Source organism: Amblyomma maculatum, chromosome 4 (assembly GCF_055883805.1).
Source record: "Amblyomma maculatum isolate TAMU_Amacu chromosome 4, ASM5588380v1, whole genome shotgun sequence".
Classification (NCBI taxonomy): domain Eukaryota; kingdom Metazoa; phylum Arthropoda; class Arachnida; order Ixodida; family Ixodidae; genus Amblyomma; species Amblyomma maculatum.
In genome coordinates, this window is record NC_139347.1 from 48,508,658 (window position 1) to 48,526,820 (window position 18,163).

The 18,163-nt window shown below is 44.8% G+C and overlaps 1 protein-coding gene across 11 annotated transcripts in view; it reads left to right on the forward strand.

The window, feature by feature from the left end:
- The first annotated feature begins 5,125 nt into the window (after window positions 1–5,125).
- LOC146190948 (uncharacterized) overlaps window positions 5,126–18,163 on the forward strand; it is a 98,941-nt gene continuing 85,903 nt past the window's right edge. For 3 of the 11 annotated variants that reach the window (XM_084601338.1, XM_084601342.1, XM_084601347.1), the window contains exons 1-3: window positions 7,261–7,674; window positions 15,110–15,317; window positions 17,796–17,958. In XM_084601338.1, coding sequence (XP_084457464.1) covers window positions 15,163–15,317; window positions 17,796–17,958 — 318 coding nt within the window. In that variant the 5' untranslated portion in view covers window positions 7,261–7,674; window positions 15,110–15,162. Of the gene's footprint in view, window positions 5,254–7,259; window positions 7,675–15,109; window positions 15,318–17,795; window positions 17,959–18,163 lie in introns of those variants that run through there. The other 8 variants (XM_084601343.1, XM_084601348.1, XM_084601340.1 and 5 more) reach the window with 6 other exon arrangements.

Below are 18,163 nucleotides of genomic sequence, written 5' to 3' on the forward strand. Positions count from 1 at the left end.
GGACAAGCCCCGTGATCGCGGCTTTATATCAATAATAACGATCGATGAGTCTAAATCGTTTTGGTAAAGATTGATTTAATGTAACCAGGCAGGCAAGGAATTTCCTTGGGGCAGTGATACTTCAGCCTAAATTGAGTTTCTTCACTTTATAATTGCCCAGGTGTTTCAAAATTAACCAGATTGATGGCCAGGACATACATGTCTGGGATGGAGCGCAGCTGCTCTAAAGGGCTCAAAAAAATTGTTTCAAATCATATTTCGACTTTGAACACCACTGTACGCGTCGAAGCAAGCTCTCTTGGCTCAAAATTTTTGACAAAAACACGAAGGGCTCCGCGCATGTCTGATCGGATTTGCGCCACCTGCTTCGCGCTTTTGGCCAAAATGGCCCCCATGGACAGCGACACGACTGTAGATTATGGTAACCGCTCATATATAACCTTATTGGGCGTACTTGATACTGTACGCATCAAATGACCCACGCGATCGCCGCGAGCACGTGCGCGGTCGATGTCGCCGCCGCCGCTCGTCAAGATCCTGGCAGGATCCAAGGAAACAGCGTAATTGCTTAGAAGTGAGTGCCAGAGTTAATGCTCGTTTCGCCTCCTGCCGCAGAGAAGGCTTCTCGAAATTCCTTTTTGTGCGGAGAACCGCAGCTATAACGTCACACGCGAGAGATTATATCGCTTCCCGCAAGCTCAGTTCCACGGTGCAAAATAGACGAGCTCCATAATGACACGGAATCTGCACGTCGATGTGATGTGAGAGAAAGTTTACGAAGCGATGCTGACCTCTTCAACTGAAGCGCCCTCCGACGGGACAAGCTCTTGGTGCACCCTTCTCGTCGCATTGTTTCGGATTCCATAGCGCGTGCACGTTCCGCTGAGTGATCAAGGTTGGTAGTCGAGCATGTTCGAAGAAATCGGCAGTCAAACTGTCTTTGGTGCTCACTCTGTTTACAGAATTGATCATTTAGAATTAACTGAAGTGACGCGCCACAGAAGGCATTTCCACGGCAATGACACGTCACCCCATTGGGGCCAAAGAAACGCTGCCACTTTCTTGGCTACTTCCAGAATCGGAGGGATTGGGATAGTACAGTGACGACTAGTAGTATCTTTTTTTTTTTTAATAACGTTGTTTATTTCCTCAGTGCATAAAGGAATATGTAAAAATAAGAAGGGTATTAAATGAAAGAAAAAAAGGTTGGCAGTAATAAAGTCCAAGAGGGAACGATGATGAGGCCCTCGCGTGCAGGCAATGTAGGATGACACGTAAGATAATGAGGTTGGCAGTAATAAAGTCCAAGAGGGAACGATGATGAGGCCCTCGCGTGCAGGCAATGTAGGATGACGGGTTGTTTGGCGAGAGAGAGAGAAGGCAGAGAGGTTAACTAGGAAAGCTTCCGGTTTGCTACCCTGCACTGGGGAAGGGGAATGAGGAGTTTAAAAGAGAATGATAGGAAAGGTAAGGTGGCGAGGAGCACAGTCACAGTTTCTCAATCAAGTTTGTGTCTCTCATAAAACACATAAGTGCTTTGAAGGCTTTGCCGTTAGACGCCTTCTGTGGCCATGGGCCGAGGATTTTCTCCTCTGTGAAAGGACGGCTGTCAAGATGGTCCAGAGCCGAACGCAGTGCATATCCCACTGCTGTCAGGTACTGATAGTATCTGTTCGTAGGTGTCATAGGAAAGTGCATACTATTTAATAATTTGCTTATTTGTATGTTTATATGTGTTATGCATTGCCAGACAAGAGGAGCAGGAACAGGTTTACTTCCACCCACTGCGGGAACGGCTGGTCAAGCTTCAACAGATGAGTATGATGAATGTTTAAAGGTCAAGATAAGGTTCGCGTACAGTGCTTACATACATGCTGCTACCCGTAACTCAGGTATGTCATAAAGCAACGACTGGTACAAAACAAGCACGTATATAAATTCACATGTATTAACAAATCACTGTACGTTACTAGCACAACTGACTTTTCTCTTGCCATTAAAGCAATTATCTTACGTGTCAGCTGCAAGTATATTTATTCAAGCTGTTTGAAAATACGTAATGCGATGGAGGTCTTCGACACTGGCGCTGCAGTCTGCTCTTTTTTTTTTTTTTTTTCTTCGCAAGTTTTTTCCAACGCTTTTTGCCAATTCTTTCCGCAGGGTGCAGAGATGCGCATCCATGGCGAGAACCTTGCTCGATCGATGACGCGATGACTTTTCGCATTAATCAAACAGCAAAACTGTCATTCAAAATTTTGGGAAGGGGAGGATATATCGCCAGAGGCGGCCAAAATCCTCACCCAAAGAACGCTGAATAGGAAAATTCAGTTAATTTGGACACTCGCTCACGCTGCCGCCCCTGGTAACGAGGCGGCTCACGAGCTAGCCCGAGCTCTCTACTTCCGGGTAGCCGTCGAGCCCCCCGAACACTGGGCATACGACGAGCGTCTGCAAAATTACGGAGAAATCATCGACTGGGACGTAGGCAGGTACCCCCGCCAGATGTTAGACTAAATAATAGAGCAGCTGTCGCGTGGAGGCGGCTACAAACTAATACGTTCATGAACCCAGTCTGGGCGTTTCACGCGCTACCAGACTTTAGGGACAATGATCTGTGCACACACTGTGGGGCGAGAGGGACCCTCGACCACATAATTTGGGAGTGCCCACAATCTCCAGGGATAGGACAAAATATTACAAGTAGAGTAGCCTGGGATACCCTGCTACGAAGCGCGGACCCTGCGATCCAGCACCGCACCATCTGGCGGAAGAGGCCGCAACAAGCCAAGGGCTACCTGCCAGCCTCTAATCCGCGGGCGCACGACTCCCCGTCTTCCCCGGCACGCGTGCCGGGGGCGGGGAAGAGGACGCCCATTTCCGATGGAATTAAAAGTTGTACAACCAACTACCTTTCTTTCTATTTGTGTCTTTCTTATAGGGAGCAAGTTGCATTTTAAACAGTAAGGTGAAAGGTATTATTAAGCAGTTCCTCTATGCTGAGTTCGGAATGTACCGACTCGGATTACAATTTGAAAAGTGCTGCACGACGCATCACTCTACCTTGTACACGTATCCATCTGCAATTTGCTGCTGTTTTACCCCGGTAAGTATATGGCAAGTATATTGTATGAAAAATCTTGTCCTCACATTGCATGCACGGATACCTTACATGCTGCACAGCCACTGTGCGTCCTCGAGTCGGTTAGGGCTTAGATAATGAAGGGACTGCACTTACTGCTAATAGACCTTAAGATTCGTTTTGAAGTTATGACTTGCAGTAATGTGAGGGGAGGACTAATTATTGTTGCAGTAAAATGAGGTTATAGCTTGTACGGGGAAAGTAAGCGCAAAAAAAAAAAGGAGACAAACACAACGCTTACTTTCCCCGTACGATCATGAACCAACTAGCCCAGCAACAAGTTCTACTTCAGGTTATAGCTTACCTGACTATGCCACTCTGCGAATGGCCGTACCGTGAGCCTAGAACAACGGTGGGATCTGCCCAATTTGACAATAAGGGCTTTTCTTGCGGTAAGGGTGAAAACGTACGCGCACGTGGCATATATTGTACTGCATGTTTACGGATCGTGAGGGACGCGAAATTACAGGAATTAAAATGCGCTCAGATACTGAACGGCATCTTCCCTTTTATTTTATGCGCCTATAACACCGTGTACCTGTTTCAAATGGGCTTAGTTTCTTCTCCCCTCCGGGAGCTAAAGAAACTGATCCCCTTTATCAAATGGAGTCCTACACCCGAAGCCCAAATGCGGGTGAAAAAAAGATCGTCCTACGCCTGGCGGAGACCTCTGCGGCCACGGCACAGGAGAGCCGGCATGGAGGATATCCTCCCTTTGGCTGAGCCCCTGCCCCGAGGTCCACGTCGGGGTCAATAAAGTAATCTCTCTCTCTCTCTCTCATAGGCTCGTTATGTCCCGCAATATTTTGCTTGAAGTGCCAAAGCGGTCCCATTTTGATATGCGCCATAAACTACTTTCTCGTCATGTGCTTAACGGAATCTGTACACGTTGGTTCGACAAGCTCATTTAGTCCTTCCATGCGAGATATGCGCTGACACTTAAACAAAATACATAATAATAAATAAATAAAAATAAAGAACAAGAAGGCTTTACGAACGAATGACGCGAGATCTTTCGGCTCCTTTGTAAATGCGCTTGCATGTTCCATTGTCCTTTTTTTTTTTCTCGTCATTCCGTCCGTGAAGCCTTTCTCTTTTCTTTTCTTTTTTTTTTCTTACTTTCGGCGCTCATATCAACTGGAAGGGGTAAATGTGCTGAATGTAAGGGAAGCGGCAAACTAGGGCGGCTTCCCAGGAAAGTTCTCTCTAAATAGGGTTAAAAGGTTAATAATGGTTTTCACTGCCACCACCAGTGAGTGACAGAAGAAAAAAAGTGTTGGAAAGGAAGTGGGGGGCACAAACTTTAATCACATCCCCCTACGTGGGTATGAGCCATCAAATTAGAGGAGAACAACAACAACTGTAATCACCGCCATGGTCGTAGCCAATCCCCCTTGTGGGCATGTGCCATTTTTATGAGGACGACAAAAGCAACAACAGTCATTTTTGAAGCCTTTCATAGTGCTAGGTAATAATCTAAGCGTTACAGTTGCGCATATAAACGTGAAGCATTCGGCAGCATCGGCAGCAGCGTGATCATTTTATGACCCCTTGATCGCGGCAGCAGCTTTCGAAACCTTGTTATTGACGTTTATGCAGTTGAATGAGCTTTGTGTCATCTGCTAGGAATGGTAGCAGCTAGGGCAACGAGCATAAATAAAACTTTCAATTTGGCTACTAGAGCGAGCAGCCTTCGGATGCACTCTTTCGATGCAATCCGCGGCTTCACAAAGGCGTCTCATCGGCAGCGTCCTACATTCCTGGCACAAGAGCCGTACAGCTTTGTTGTTCGAATTAAATGTTTTTCACTAGTTACTGGTTCAGTCATCAATTGCGGTTTGCTGTGGGACAACCTTTTACGCGCTGCCTTTTTTATTTTTTGTAAGCTTCGCGCCTGTGATAGGCTTAACCACGTGGTTTGCCTGAAACGATCCGAATCACAGCGTTTGAAAGAGGCAGGGTCAACGGGCGCCATTTTGCAGGAAAATGGCGTCAAGGGAGTTGCGTGTGCTCGCATTCGTCGTTCGCAGTTGAACGCAGAAAGGGGTGCGCGCTGCCTGGTGTGGTCCTGAAGTGAAGAACGTGTGAAAGGTTTATACGGAGACTAAACTGTGGTAAGATTTCAGCGTTCGAAGCATCGTTACCTAGTGAATGCAGTTAACTTTCAGCCAACATACGTTGATGGAAGATTCTTGTTTGCCGAACGTTCTGTACGGCAGCGTATGCGAGGCTGCAGGCCAGGACAGGGCATCTGCTATGACCGTAGACTGCCCTGCGCCCATGGGCTGGTCTATCTGTTCTTCTGAAAAATGCGAAACGAAACTCTTATAGTTGCGCAATATGGCAGCGTCGAGAAAGGGGTCTGTCCAAACATCGATTGCTTTAACTTGTACGCTGACGCGCTTAGCACGTTATAGTGCTTTTAATGTGTACCAGACGTCCGCTGGCGTATATGGCGCGTCTGTCAGCACCGGCGTCGACCTGCTGGCCGGGGGCCGCGCTTGAATGGCGGTTGTTTGTTTCGCATAGGTTCGATAGCCCGCATTTGAGGACGCGCACTGTGGTAGTGCGTATATATACCTTGATGAACGTTGCTTTTCGCGAGCACAGCTGGGGGCGGGGGTGTCGAGCTGTGCGTCTTGTCGCCGACATGCAAAAAGTACACCCCAAGAAAATGTGCCGTCAGAGGCGTGCACGTTTTAACTTTGTTTTACTGCCCATACAGCTGCTTTGCATTGTGGTCCGCCCAGTCGCCATACAGGTTTAAAACACGATCTACGTCGTCATGATGCTTGATTTGATGTCCCATTAATACACATTAGCTAGCATAATTATGCCTTGCATGTCCGGCTCTATAGATATAGTTGCCGTACGGTAGGGCGATGCTAAAACTGCGATAAATTTAGCAGCGTCACGTCACCTAGGTACGTGAAAGGGGCCTAGGCAAACGTGAAAGCTGTAGTAACGGCAACGCGCTGTACTTTCCTTGGACCAAATTTCACGATCGACTGGGGCTCTGGTGCGGAATTGGGAGAGATAATCCTTAGCTCTTCCCTGTGCTACGAGCACGTACGCACCCGTTATGGCAGCGCAAGCTTCGACCACTCTTGGAAAGAGAAATATTTGGTGTCTGTACGCAACGAAGAGCTGCCAATACCTCCCCTTCCTACCTTCCCCATTCCCCTGGGCACTAAAGTGTCGCCATGAGTTTTAGGTCGATCATAACATGTGCCCTCCCCTCCCTGTAAATAATCCAAAGTCCTAACCACCACCACCTCGATCCTGTCACTTAGCTCCGTTCCTACATATGGGTACGTGACCGCGGTCTCCTGATGAAAATTGTCATATGATATATACCTGTCAACTGGTCCTTGACCGACGGACATATCAACCAATAGGACTGGGACTGAACAGACAGGTTTGTGACAGTTTTTCTGTGATAGTTGCATAATTAAATTTTCCCCTGCACGTTGTCCCCTGCACGCGATCGTATGCGAGCTGCACGCGTGGTGCTGTGTATTGCTTAGGTGCATGCATTCACGATACGATCGACTGTTATAAGCGTGAGTAAACACAGTATAAATTGTCTGGCACGCACCGTTATAACTTCTCTAAGTTTTAGCAGTTTTAGCTCGCAACGAATCCGCACCACGCGATCACACGCACGCGCGCGTCGTGGACAGCTATACGTTAAAATTGTTCGACCTTGACTGTAGTGGATGACACATATGTAACTATATATGGGGGTTCCAACACCAGCTTTATATAGTCTGATTTTGGAATATGAGCGTGTATCTTTATCGGTTATTTAATTCAGCTCTGCTTCCAACTAGCGAGCATGTATGCATGCATAAGCGTACCGCGGGTCGGTTAACATCCTTATTGCGCGGAAAACACAGGAATGAGTCATTATTCTGACGCTAAAATATATGTGTGATTATTTGGATATACAGGTTGTGGTCACTGACCCACACGAGGACATTAATGCACACAGCAACGGCACTTCGCACGCGAGCTGCGAGCACTGCGAGCACATGCTCGGTGCGCTCCCAGCCATGACAAAGAAATAATGAACAAAAATATATCTGGGGAAGAATAGCCAGCAAATAAAGTTTATTATAGCAGCTCACACTGCGGCTGTAAGGCGTCGGTTGCAGAAGCGTAGACCTCCGCAAGTCTGGCAGGCCATGCGGAGCTTCGGGGGGTGGGGGTCGCCCATGCTTCGCGCGTGTGCCCGCGGTGCGCGAGCTGGCATGCCGTGGTGTACGCACAGCGGAGTCGTGTGCGAGTTGTTGAAGCTTACGTGGGTGGCGCCTTTGCATGAGGGACCTCGTGAATGTAACGTTTTAACTTTGGGATAGGTACCAGAGTGATCATGAATTGTGAAACGGTCCAGGTTGCAACCCAAGCCACCGCAGGAGCGGCCGGCGGCCGATCTCGTCGCTAGGCCTAATAGTGTGTTGCCGTCGTCGTGTTTTGCGTTCGCGCGTCGCGCCTACTGTTGGATATCGGATCTCATCAAACCGTCAGTCTCGGTATGTGAAGGCCGTTATTTATACTAGATCGCCTTGTCGTTTGACGTTTCACTTTAGCGTGCGCATAACGGCAACAGTTTATCGATTTATTTCCATTGTGCATTGTACACAATTACTGATGTGAGCGAATGTCTTGCCGTGCATCGGCGATGTTTGCTCATCAGGCATAACCTTTCTTCCAGTTTTGTGTGCCGTTTACGAACGCAATATGCGTTTTGGTGTGTTTTCCAAAGTAATGATCAGCGTAGTATTAAAAGGCTGCCGTTTAGCGCAGTTTTCACCTGGCCAAAGGCCCAGTGCTGAAATATCTACGTTCCGCGGCCATTCCGCATACTGTTGTACCAGTTCTTTGAACTAGATGTAGGGCTTTGTACCCACCATTGCTTTCTGCACGTTTCAGATGCTAGTTGACAGCGAATTTTATCTGTAGACTTGAGGCTTTACAGTGTGGATGTTTGTAGATATCAGATATATTTCGGGATGTGCTCAATGGCCGTGGTCCGCATGCCCGCTGGCGTTTCCGCCATGCTTCTCGGACCACATGACAGAGACCTTCATTCTTATGGCGTTGCCGTCCCGAGTACCTAAGAGCATCAAACACCATCGTGCAGCTGGCAGTGTTGCATGACGTTCCATAAGGCTCAGCCGTAGCTGTTCAGTGGCCCACGTACACGTCAGGGTTAGCGGGGACCATGACGAAGACTGCACGTGGCAAGGATGTGCACTCAAGGACCTCCTTGAGCAGAGCGTTCGAAGTGTCAGTGACTGCCACTGCCGTTGGATTTCTGTGCACAAAGCACAGTACTGGACTTGATCGTGTCGCCTCGCCAGTGAATGCGATGTGGTCGTGATTTTCGGACGCGATATGCCAGGGACATTGCCTCAAACTCTGGAGGCGCTCCAGTTATCATACCAACAAGCGATTTGAGAACACGTCGATTCTTCTATTTCTTCCGTTTTTGCTTTTGCTAGCGCAAACTAGTAGACAGATTGGTGCATTCTCGTTTTCTTCGCGGTCGCGTCGCATCCGTATCGCGGGTAAAAAAAGACAGCGTGAGGGTAAACAAGGAGTGCCATAGCTGCAATTCGGGTTACAACGTGCACTCTGTGTTAAACGTGGAACACATTGTTCCTTTGCTGGTTGACCAGTGACAAAATTGAGCCACATAATTACAAACCGTGAACGAGGTGCATGTCCTTGCTGCATGCATGTTTATTTCACTTTCTCATTGTAGATGACAATGCTTCTAGTTTGTCCTACACATTATACAAACAATGAAGGCATTAAAGTTGGGACAGTGAGAAGAAAGGTCGACATGAAGTGTGTCTTCTAACTCATGCTGACCTGTGCATTGTTTTGGCCATAGACAAATTAATCCAGCTTCATATACTTGTAGCCTACCACAGTGTTTGCCATTTGCAGTTATTTTCATGACTGCCAAGAGATTTTAGTTGGATTTTTAATGTGTGTTTACAAGGAAGCATTTTCGTGCGCTTCAGTAACAACATGTTTAGAGGAATTGGGATTGAACTTCTTGGCATAATATTTAGGTAGTAGGGTTAGCTGTCACTATTTTTGATGTAGGGCATCACTTTCTCATAATAGGATCATTGTTGCAACAAAAAAGGTCAGTTAACTTCTGAATATTACTATTCACGTACAGAAGCTGCGGTGGCATCTTTTAAATTCAGGAGGACATAAGCAGTGTTGTTGGCATAGGCCTCATTTTGAGTTTGGGACATAAGGCCATGAATGCCAATGGAAATGAAGTTTCTTTCTCATCATTTGTGACAAGGACATTGACTTAAGGTGTTGCATTGTGGTTGGCTGTCCTGGGTTGTTTCCGCACGACAGTGATATTTGGTTGGAGTGATCGTAGCCATATATTTCTTGAACCATGGATGTTTGATTTTCCACTTTATTTGTGATTATCACTACTACCATGCCATCAACCATGATTGTTTTCTAGTTTATCTGAACTGATATATTTTGCTGAAGAAACCATGTGTTAGTGAAACTCTGTATGCACTCTACTGAATTTCTACTAGCAATGTTGTTTAAAAATGTAGTGTGCCTGGATAGTTATAACGCAGGCAGGTGCCATTTCATCTTGTTTCTGTAACATTGTATGCATTGGGCTTGGATCAGAGCCTTGCATGCCAGAGCTAAAGCTGGGCGTTGTTGAAAAAGTGAACTCACTTTCCAAGGAAATGTCAATGCAATAGGATTTAATAGATTGTCACAGTATCACTGGCAAACTGTTTGAAAGCCGTTCGTGATGTCTTGCTTAGAATTACTGCTAAATACAGTATGCCCCGACTACACCTTCATATTCAGCCAATTCACTGCAATACTATACTTTGCAGTGAATGGATTGATCATGGATGCTGATGCACTTAAAGCAAACAAATCTTGCCAAAATATGCAATGTAGACAAATTGGAGTATGTATGAAACCAGTGGCACTTCTAGAGTGTCTAGGACACTTGTAGACAGTGTGAGCATTGAAGCAAAATGTTGTAGAATTGGGCTAACACAACTATATTACAGGGCAGCTGGTTAAGTTATTTTGTCGGCCTACTGAAATAAATTTTTTGGATACAGTTAATTTTTTTGTATATGTAAGGCTTGCTCAAGTAAAGGCCTACTTTGCTTTGACCAGAGTGCTGAGAAAACGGTGTTATTAGTAGCTAATAAATATACTTTTAGACAGTGATAAATTGGGGTGAAAAAATGTGCAGAGAACAATGCCAAAATGTTTTTTAAGATTGTTTACTTGGTCATCGTCACACTCTTTATTGCTCTCGTTTGCAAGTGTGTTGAAGAGGAAAGTGCAAGGTTGCTAAAGACAGTTATGTGAACAGCATTAGTATCAAAGAAAAATGCAATTAAAGCGTAAAACAGGGTGAGTTAGCACTTGACATATGATGACAAAATTGTGTGTAAAGAGACATGGACCAGGGAGTAAAAGTTACAAAAACTCGTCCTAGCTGTAAGCTAGTTTTATCGGCTGGAAGGCTTGAATATGTCAACATGGCACACATTCAGATGCACAGCTTGACATAACCAGTCTGAATGTATATGTACCAGCACTCTTTGCTTCCAAGATTCTAAGAGGAATCAGTAGAGTGCTTATATGCCTCTCCAACACCAGTCATAGAGTGTATCCAGCTGATTTTGTTCCTTTGCCCATGTGATTTTATACTGTTATCTCCGATTATTACGCTGGTATATATAGCTATATTTAAGTTATTGCATGATAATGACAAATTACAGTCACTACATTGTCTGCTGTAGGGCCATTTCATTTACCGGATAAATGGGCAGAAAATTAAATGACAAAATGAATTAGTATTGCATTTTTATATGTAAATTTTGTTGATCACTAGATATGAAAAGAGTTTGAGTAGAAAGTTGTGCTTTAGCTGTCGGTAGATAATGGTAAAGGCACACTCATATGCTTTAAAGCAGACTTTGCCTAATGCAGTAATTTTCAGTGCAAATCAGCCCTTTGCAGCGACAGATATCTTTTTAGCGATGAGGTCCTTTTTTATACTAGTGAGGGGAAACTTGATCTTTTCTTAAGCTCTGATATTTAAATTGTGATGTTGTAAAGAGTTTGTAAAAATTTAGCCACACAAAAATGAGTGCTGGGAAAAGTTGTGTTCGATGGAAAGGCAAGCAACATGTGTCGCAGGTGCCAGCGTTAATGTTAAGTTCAAAACTTGAGTTCATTGTTATGTGGATACAAATACATTTCAGTAGCTAGTCATTGCAGATGTTCTTAAATATATGCGGCTTAATAAGTACAGTCTGTAGTGTATTATTACTCAGTGTAATGCAATCCATGTAGCCAAAAGTGACATTAGTTCATGCGGGTCCTTGAAACCCTTGAATTTGGATGAAGTGTTTTCAAGGGCCTTGAGAGTCCTGGAATTTTCGTGTGGCCCTTGAAAACCCTTGAATTTTGGTGTGATGGGGTAGATGGTCACAGAAAAATGCTAGTATCCTTTAAATTTTCTGTTTTCACAAGTTATCTTGTTGCAGATGACTTTACTGGAAGACCACCATGAGGCAGCAGGTGTTTTGTGTGGGTGTGTCAATGCGGGTGTGTGTTAGTGTGGGTGCAATTCGAAGCAGACAAAGTCCCATGTCATTGCTCGACGGCACACATGACTACCGTAGCCTGGTAACCTACTCCAAGAGCATGGTTTTGGTGTGAAGTGAAAGGAGACAGTGCAAATGTAGTTCAGGCATGGCACCCAGTGCGCCATAAGCGTGGGGAGCTTACACAGTAGCGACGCAAGTGGTTCACCAGCACACAGCAAGCATGCGTTTGTCGCTCTGCAAGAGCAGCGCAGGCTTCACCTAAAGCCATTCCATAAAATTTTCTGCCCACTGCAAAAAAAGTAAAATTATATAGACTTCAGCATTGCCAACAGCTGTGCTGCCACATAGGAAAGTTTCCTCCATACGTGCAGCAGAGGTCGAATACTTCTTGGACGTAGATGGGAGCTGGGCACCTTGCTCTCTAGTCTGTGCATGCTTTTTCACAATTCTTCAGCACGTAGGGGAGACTTTGTTCTTGTTACTGGACAGACCCTGTTCCCCCTGCATATTTGTTGCCCACCAATGGATCGAGAATGTTGCAGTCACATTGCAGTTACAGCTGTGGTATGCCAGGCTGTGTCTTTGGTCAGACATCAATAAGTATGTGCAGGCAGCAGTGAAGAAAGAAGTGAATCTTCCAAAATGTGTGGCATTTCAAAACATATTAACATGCTGTCGAGAGCCACTTGTGCCAACAGAGCTCAACTTTGCATTAAATTTAGCCATGGTCTTGCAGCATTTTCTTCTGTTATACCAAACAGACAAGTCATTGGTATCCTTTTTGGCGTAGACCTTATCTGTGCAGTTAAAAAGCTCTTGCGGAATTTTGTCAAGGCCTTAGTTCTGTGTTCGTCTACAGGGATAATAAGCATTTTTAAGATGGCTGTAGAGCATCCAAGAAACCACACTTCACTCAAGAAGGTTGATATTGGCCACAGAGCAGAAAAGGTTCTGAAAAGCTGCAAGTTGAGCTCGAAGGAGGCGTTCACATTTAAGGGGTTCACATTTAAGCAAGCAGTTCCTCTTGGCAGTAACGAAAAAAATACTAGACAAAACCCCACTGCAGTCTTCTCTAGTTCCAGGCCTTACCTCGCTAGACCAAAGGTAGATGTGCTCAAAGCCTGCAAAGAGCAAAGAGGGCTTTAAAAGAGCTTTGGATGCATTGATAGCTGCAAAGAGGCTAACAGAAATGCAGAGGGACACTACAATTTCAGAATATTACAGATATTCTGCTGGATCACAAGCACAAGCTAATACTTTTCAACAGAACTTCACATAGTTTGGACAATTTTTATTACAATTATAACTTCATGCTACAGGGAGCTCTGGAGAGTTCATAAACTATTGCTTATTCTCAGTTATGGGCAGGCAAGTGGAGCGAGGGTTCAGTGTGAATCGCAAGCTGTCATGAAAAATATGAAAGGTGTTTCTTATATATCCCAATGGATAGCATGCGATGCTGTGGAAAGAGCACGTGGCATAACTAACGTGAACATTTCAGAAGAGTTGAGAATGTCCGTGGCTTCTGCAAGACAGTATTACCGTGCTTTTCTGGAAGCTAAAAAGAAGCAGGAAGATGGAAGTGCAAAGTAGCAGAATAAAAAGAGATGTCTCGGAGAAGCTGTCGAAGTCGAAGATTTTAGGAAAAAAGAGATTGGAAGCGGCTCTTGCAGAGTTGAATGCTTCTGCAGACACCAATGCCAACAACGCAGAAGCTAAATATGAATTGTTAAGTCAAACAGTTATAGGAAGACTGCTAAAGAAAAGGCAAAGGAGATTGTGAGCATCAGTGCTGAACTTTAAAAAAAGGCCAGACTTTCATGAAATGTTGAACTAATGTAGAGGAAATTAGCTTCTTTGGTCTTGTGAGAAGTCTCTTGTGCAATCAATGTTAGATACTTGAGATGTAAGAAACATTTCTTAAAAAAAAAAAATGGTTTGCTTGAAAAAAATAGTCTTGGGTCCTTTGAAGTCCTTGAAAATCCTTGAATTTTGTGGCTGAAAATCAGCATGAACCCTGCATTAGTGCAAAAAAACGAGCATTACAATCGCTCTTGGTATTTACTTCTATTGTTCATGTTTGGCAGTTCAGCATTATTGTAGCAGAGCGTCATCAAGCGGGATACCACGGTTAGTGGTATAGTCACTAGCCGAGAGGAATTTCCCATGAAACATTGGAATCTTGTACATTGTCAAAGTCTTGAATTTTATAAAGAAGCTGCAAGGCTTTAGTAGGGAAGGCTTTAGTTTCTTTGGGTGTTTCATTTGCACTAGAAGTAATGCATATTATGTTCTGTTGGAATGGGAATTCTGTTTGCACAAATTGGAAAGAGAATGGAACCTCTGAAGTTTTTGGTGCATATTGTGTTCTGTGGAAGCGGGGATGCTATTTATATAAACTAGAAAACTAACAGGTCCTTTAAAGTCTTGCGAATACAATCTAATTCTGGTTTATAAGGAGGTGTTACTAATACGAAGACTTTTCTAACAAATGCTTCCTGGGTGTTGCCGTGTGCAAGAACGGTGGAAGCAATGGTATTAGTAGTTATTAAATAAAAAACTGTTGACTGGCGTTAATGATTTGTAATATTTATGTTTGACTATTAGTTTGATAAATGGTGGTTAGTGTTATTCAAGATCTTATAAAAGCCTTGAAAGGTACCATCTATGTTTGCCAACAGCAGTCTGTGATAGAGAGTGAGAGAACAGACATGTCATTAATGCAGGACTAAGTTGAGTGTCAAGATAAGTCTGTTTTTGTTTTTTTTTCTATGGCTTACGAAAAGAAGTAAAATTATTTTACTGATCGAGTTTATTTATATTTTATTCAAAATACCTTACGGGCCCCTGTTTGGAGTATTGATTGGTGGTTTGTAGATTTTAACGTCCCAAAGCAACTCAGGCCATGAAGGGATGCTTTATTGGAGGTATCCGGAAATTTTGACCACATGAGGTTCTTTAACATACCAGCTGGAAAATAATAAAAAATTCAGTTCATAACATCGAAACATAACATGCAAAACCTAGTGCTGGGATGAAAACAGTAGTCGTCAAGTGCAGCTCAAGAAATTTGTCCGAAAATGTAATTGAGAACTGCAATTCAGAAATTGAGGTACAATTGTATCGATGGCTTGGATGTTTGGGCAGGCCCAAAACTTTTGATCATTAACCAAAGGATTTTTTGAAAAGGCAGTGTTCAAATGCAAATTCGGGAACCATGAGTAATTTTCTAATCCTTTGGTACAGCATTTTGCCTAGTGACCAGTGAAGTGTATTTAAAAGAAGCATTTGAGCTGGAAGTTTTTCAGTGCCAGCTTTGTTGCAGTGTGCAGGCCAGAGACAGCAGAGCAGGGGAAGGCGCCCAGGAGGGGCTGGGCGATGCAGCCAGCGCTAGTGTGCTCGCCTCCGCACAGCAGCTTTTCATGCGCCTCTGGCTGGCGCCTGTGGAAGCACGCCGAGGCCTGTCACCCGGCCTTATTTGGGCTCACATCGTGCCATACTCCTGTAGCCATCTCATTGCGCCAGAATCTTGGGTGAGTCACTGTGTGCTGTAGAGATGCGGATTCCATGCATATAGAACCGTCCACCTAACTTCATATGGCACTCATGTTCTGTTCCCATGTGTGCTGGCATAAAGCAGTGTCGCTCAGCGTAACAACGCCTGCAACGTGTTGGTCACCACTGCTGATCGAGTTGCCTCTGGCCATCCTCTGTTGCTAGTCGTAGTAAGAGCAGCAGCACATGATGAGGAAATTTACACTGCGCTCCGGGAATGCCCATCTCAACAGTTGTCTTTACAGTTGTCTTAAAATAAATCGATGAAATGTGCTTTGAAGCATATTTTCACTCGGGAACAGAAAAAATAGTGGCCAGTTTGGCGTGGCTTGGCCAAATATGAATTGGGTGCGCTGGCACTCCAGTCTCGGGTTGCACTTACTCACTCTCGGCACACAGCCCTAATGCACCGCATTTCGTGAAAGAGCAGCTGACACACTCAGAAAACCATTGTCAACATTCAATGGCTCTCATAAAGGTAGCTTCACAACAGCCTTTGCATAGCCACCAAAGTGGCGCGTGAGACTTTCAAGAAAAGTTTTTGAAAAACATCGAAACATGGACATGCACAACAGGTACGCTGTGTGGGACAGCATAAAACGTCACTTTAACCAAGTCTTACGAGCGTGCATGCGTGGCAAATGGGTAGCATGTCTGACTCGAGATCCAAGGGTCTCAATGAGTTCGATTCTTGTCTCAAGGGTGTTGCCAATGCTGGCGCCTCCTTTGGCTTTGGACATGCAGACAGACATCGGTGATATTGGTGAAAGGACGCTGTTCCGGTGGGTTTAATTCCCTTCCCAAAAGTTTTGCCCAACTTGGCAGTGGCTTCTGAGAGAGAATTGGCAGAATTGGTAAATGGGGGCTCAAGTAGTTGTGCGCTAAAACAATAAGTAAAGAAACCTTTTATTCACAGACTACGGATGTTACACAACTGCAACAGTGCTGTGGTACCTTGACCCTACTGCTTTACTGAAATAAGGTAAACCTATAGTTATTTCAAAGGGGGCAGGCCTTCAAGGTTGTGAGCTACTGTAGCTCAGCCCGCCAATGCTCAAAAATAAGGGTGGAGATCAATCACAGCATATTTCTTGCGAGCACTCTGATTGTGTTGGCGATGTGTGCCCCGACAAAGAGCTATGGCCCTACTGTTTATGCAGAGTGCAAGGGTGGCTTTTGCTGGCTTTGCAAAGCCTATAGACAAATAAGCACCATTTCTAGCATCAGATGCATAACTGGTAAGGCACGAAAGGAAAAATGGATGACAGAAAGAAAGCAATACGGACAGGCGCTAGCTCGGAACTGAAGTTTATTCAAGAAAGACTTTAAAATAGGTAAGAAAGCGAATGAAAAAATCAACAACCAAATACGAAAATAAACACCCAAACAAAGGCTGCAATCTTCTTCAGACACCCACACAAAAATCTAAAGAACAACTCTGGATTATCTTTGAAACCCCAGCGATGCGGTCAAAAGTTAAATTTTTCCTACTCCAGATGCCGCACGTGTACAATTAAAGACACAGAAGAAAAAAGAGCACTCTACTACTTGGGAGAAGTTCTTTTCAGACATCGTGACCAAATTGTTTGCGAGATAATGGAAGCATTTTATATACGTCCAAAAAAGGGGGGGAGGGGGGGATAGGCAAATCAAACTTCAGCATGTTTGGCTAATAGGGGGTTTGAATTTTTGGCTGCATTGTTGGGGTTTCAAGGATAATCTAGAATTGTTTTTTATTCTTTTGTGTGGGTGTCTGAAGAAGACTGCCATCTTTGTTTGGGTGTTTGTTCTGTGTTTGGTTTGTTTTTTATTCGCTTTCCTACTTATTCTTGTTTTTCTCTAATAAACTTCAGTTGGGAGTTAGTGTCTGTCCGTGACATTTTTTTTGTGTCATCCACATTTTCTTTTGCACTTTACCAGCCGAGCATCTCAACCAACTGGCCCAGCTTTCTGCCCTTCTAGCATCAAAAGTGCAAATTGAACTGGCTGCTCTGGAGAAGCATATTTGTTATTGCTCTGAACTTGCTAGGTAGGGATGCCAAAGAACAAGTTACTTCACCTGTGCTGAAGTGATCAGTGGAATTTGCTGCAGTGAGACATTGTCGCAACAAATGTTATAGCGGGGTGGCTTTGGCCAAGGCCTCTCTGTATGGTGTGATTAGAGGATTGAGCCGAGTGATCTGAGCTGGACATGCATGTGCATTTTGTATGATCTGGATATGCGACATGTACAAAAGACAACATTTATGCAACAAGTTACAGATGCAGGCGGCACATACGCTAGCCGCACCCGGTGAGCTGTGACAGTCCGACACAGTGCCTCTCTTCTTGGTACCCTGTGATGGCCGAAACAGGAGCAGTCTTGTTCTGATGTGTTGCTTTGGCCGCTCTGTTTTTTTCTGTGTCTTGCTGGGTTGTGGGCGAGGCTCCTCAGGTAGTTTGTGGTGTCTTTGCAGCAGGGTAGCCGCTGTTCCGTGTGAACCCTCTGCTGCCCAGGGTCTCCAGGCACCAACTGCTGAGCACATCCTGTCTGCTGGTGGTGATGGTTGTGCCAAGAGTGATCTCCAAGGAATGACTGGATTGGTGACAAAGCACTCAAATCCTGGCTCACAGGTTAAGGTGAGTGCGTCTCACTGTGCCTAGCTGCACTTGTAGGGTGGCCTTCTGACGAGCTGTCAAGTTGTGAATGAAAAGTTGCCTTAGGCAGTCCTTATGTGGCTGCCTCCTCACCTTACTTTGCACTCACCCTTGGCCTTCATTAGCTTTTTGACGGCAAATCGCTGGTCTTGTCTGATTTACGTTTCTCTAGCTTCCAGGATTTTTT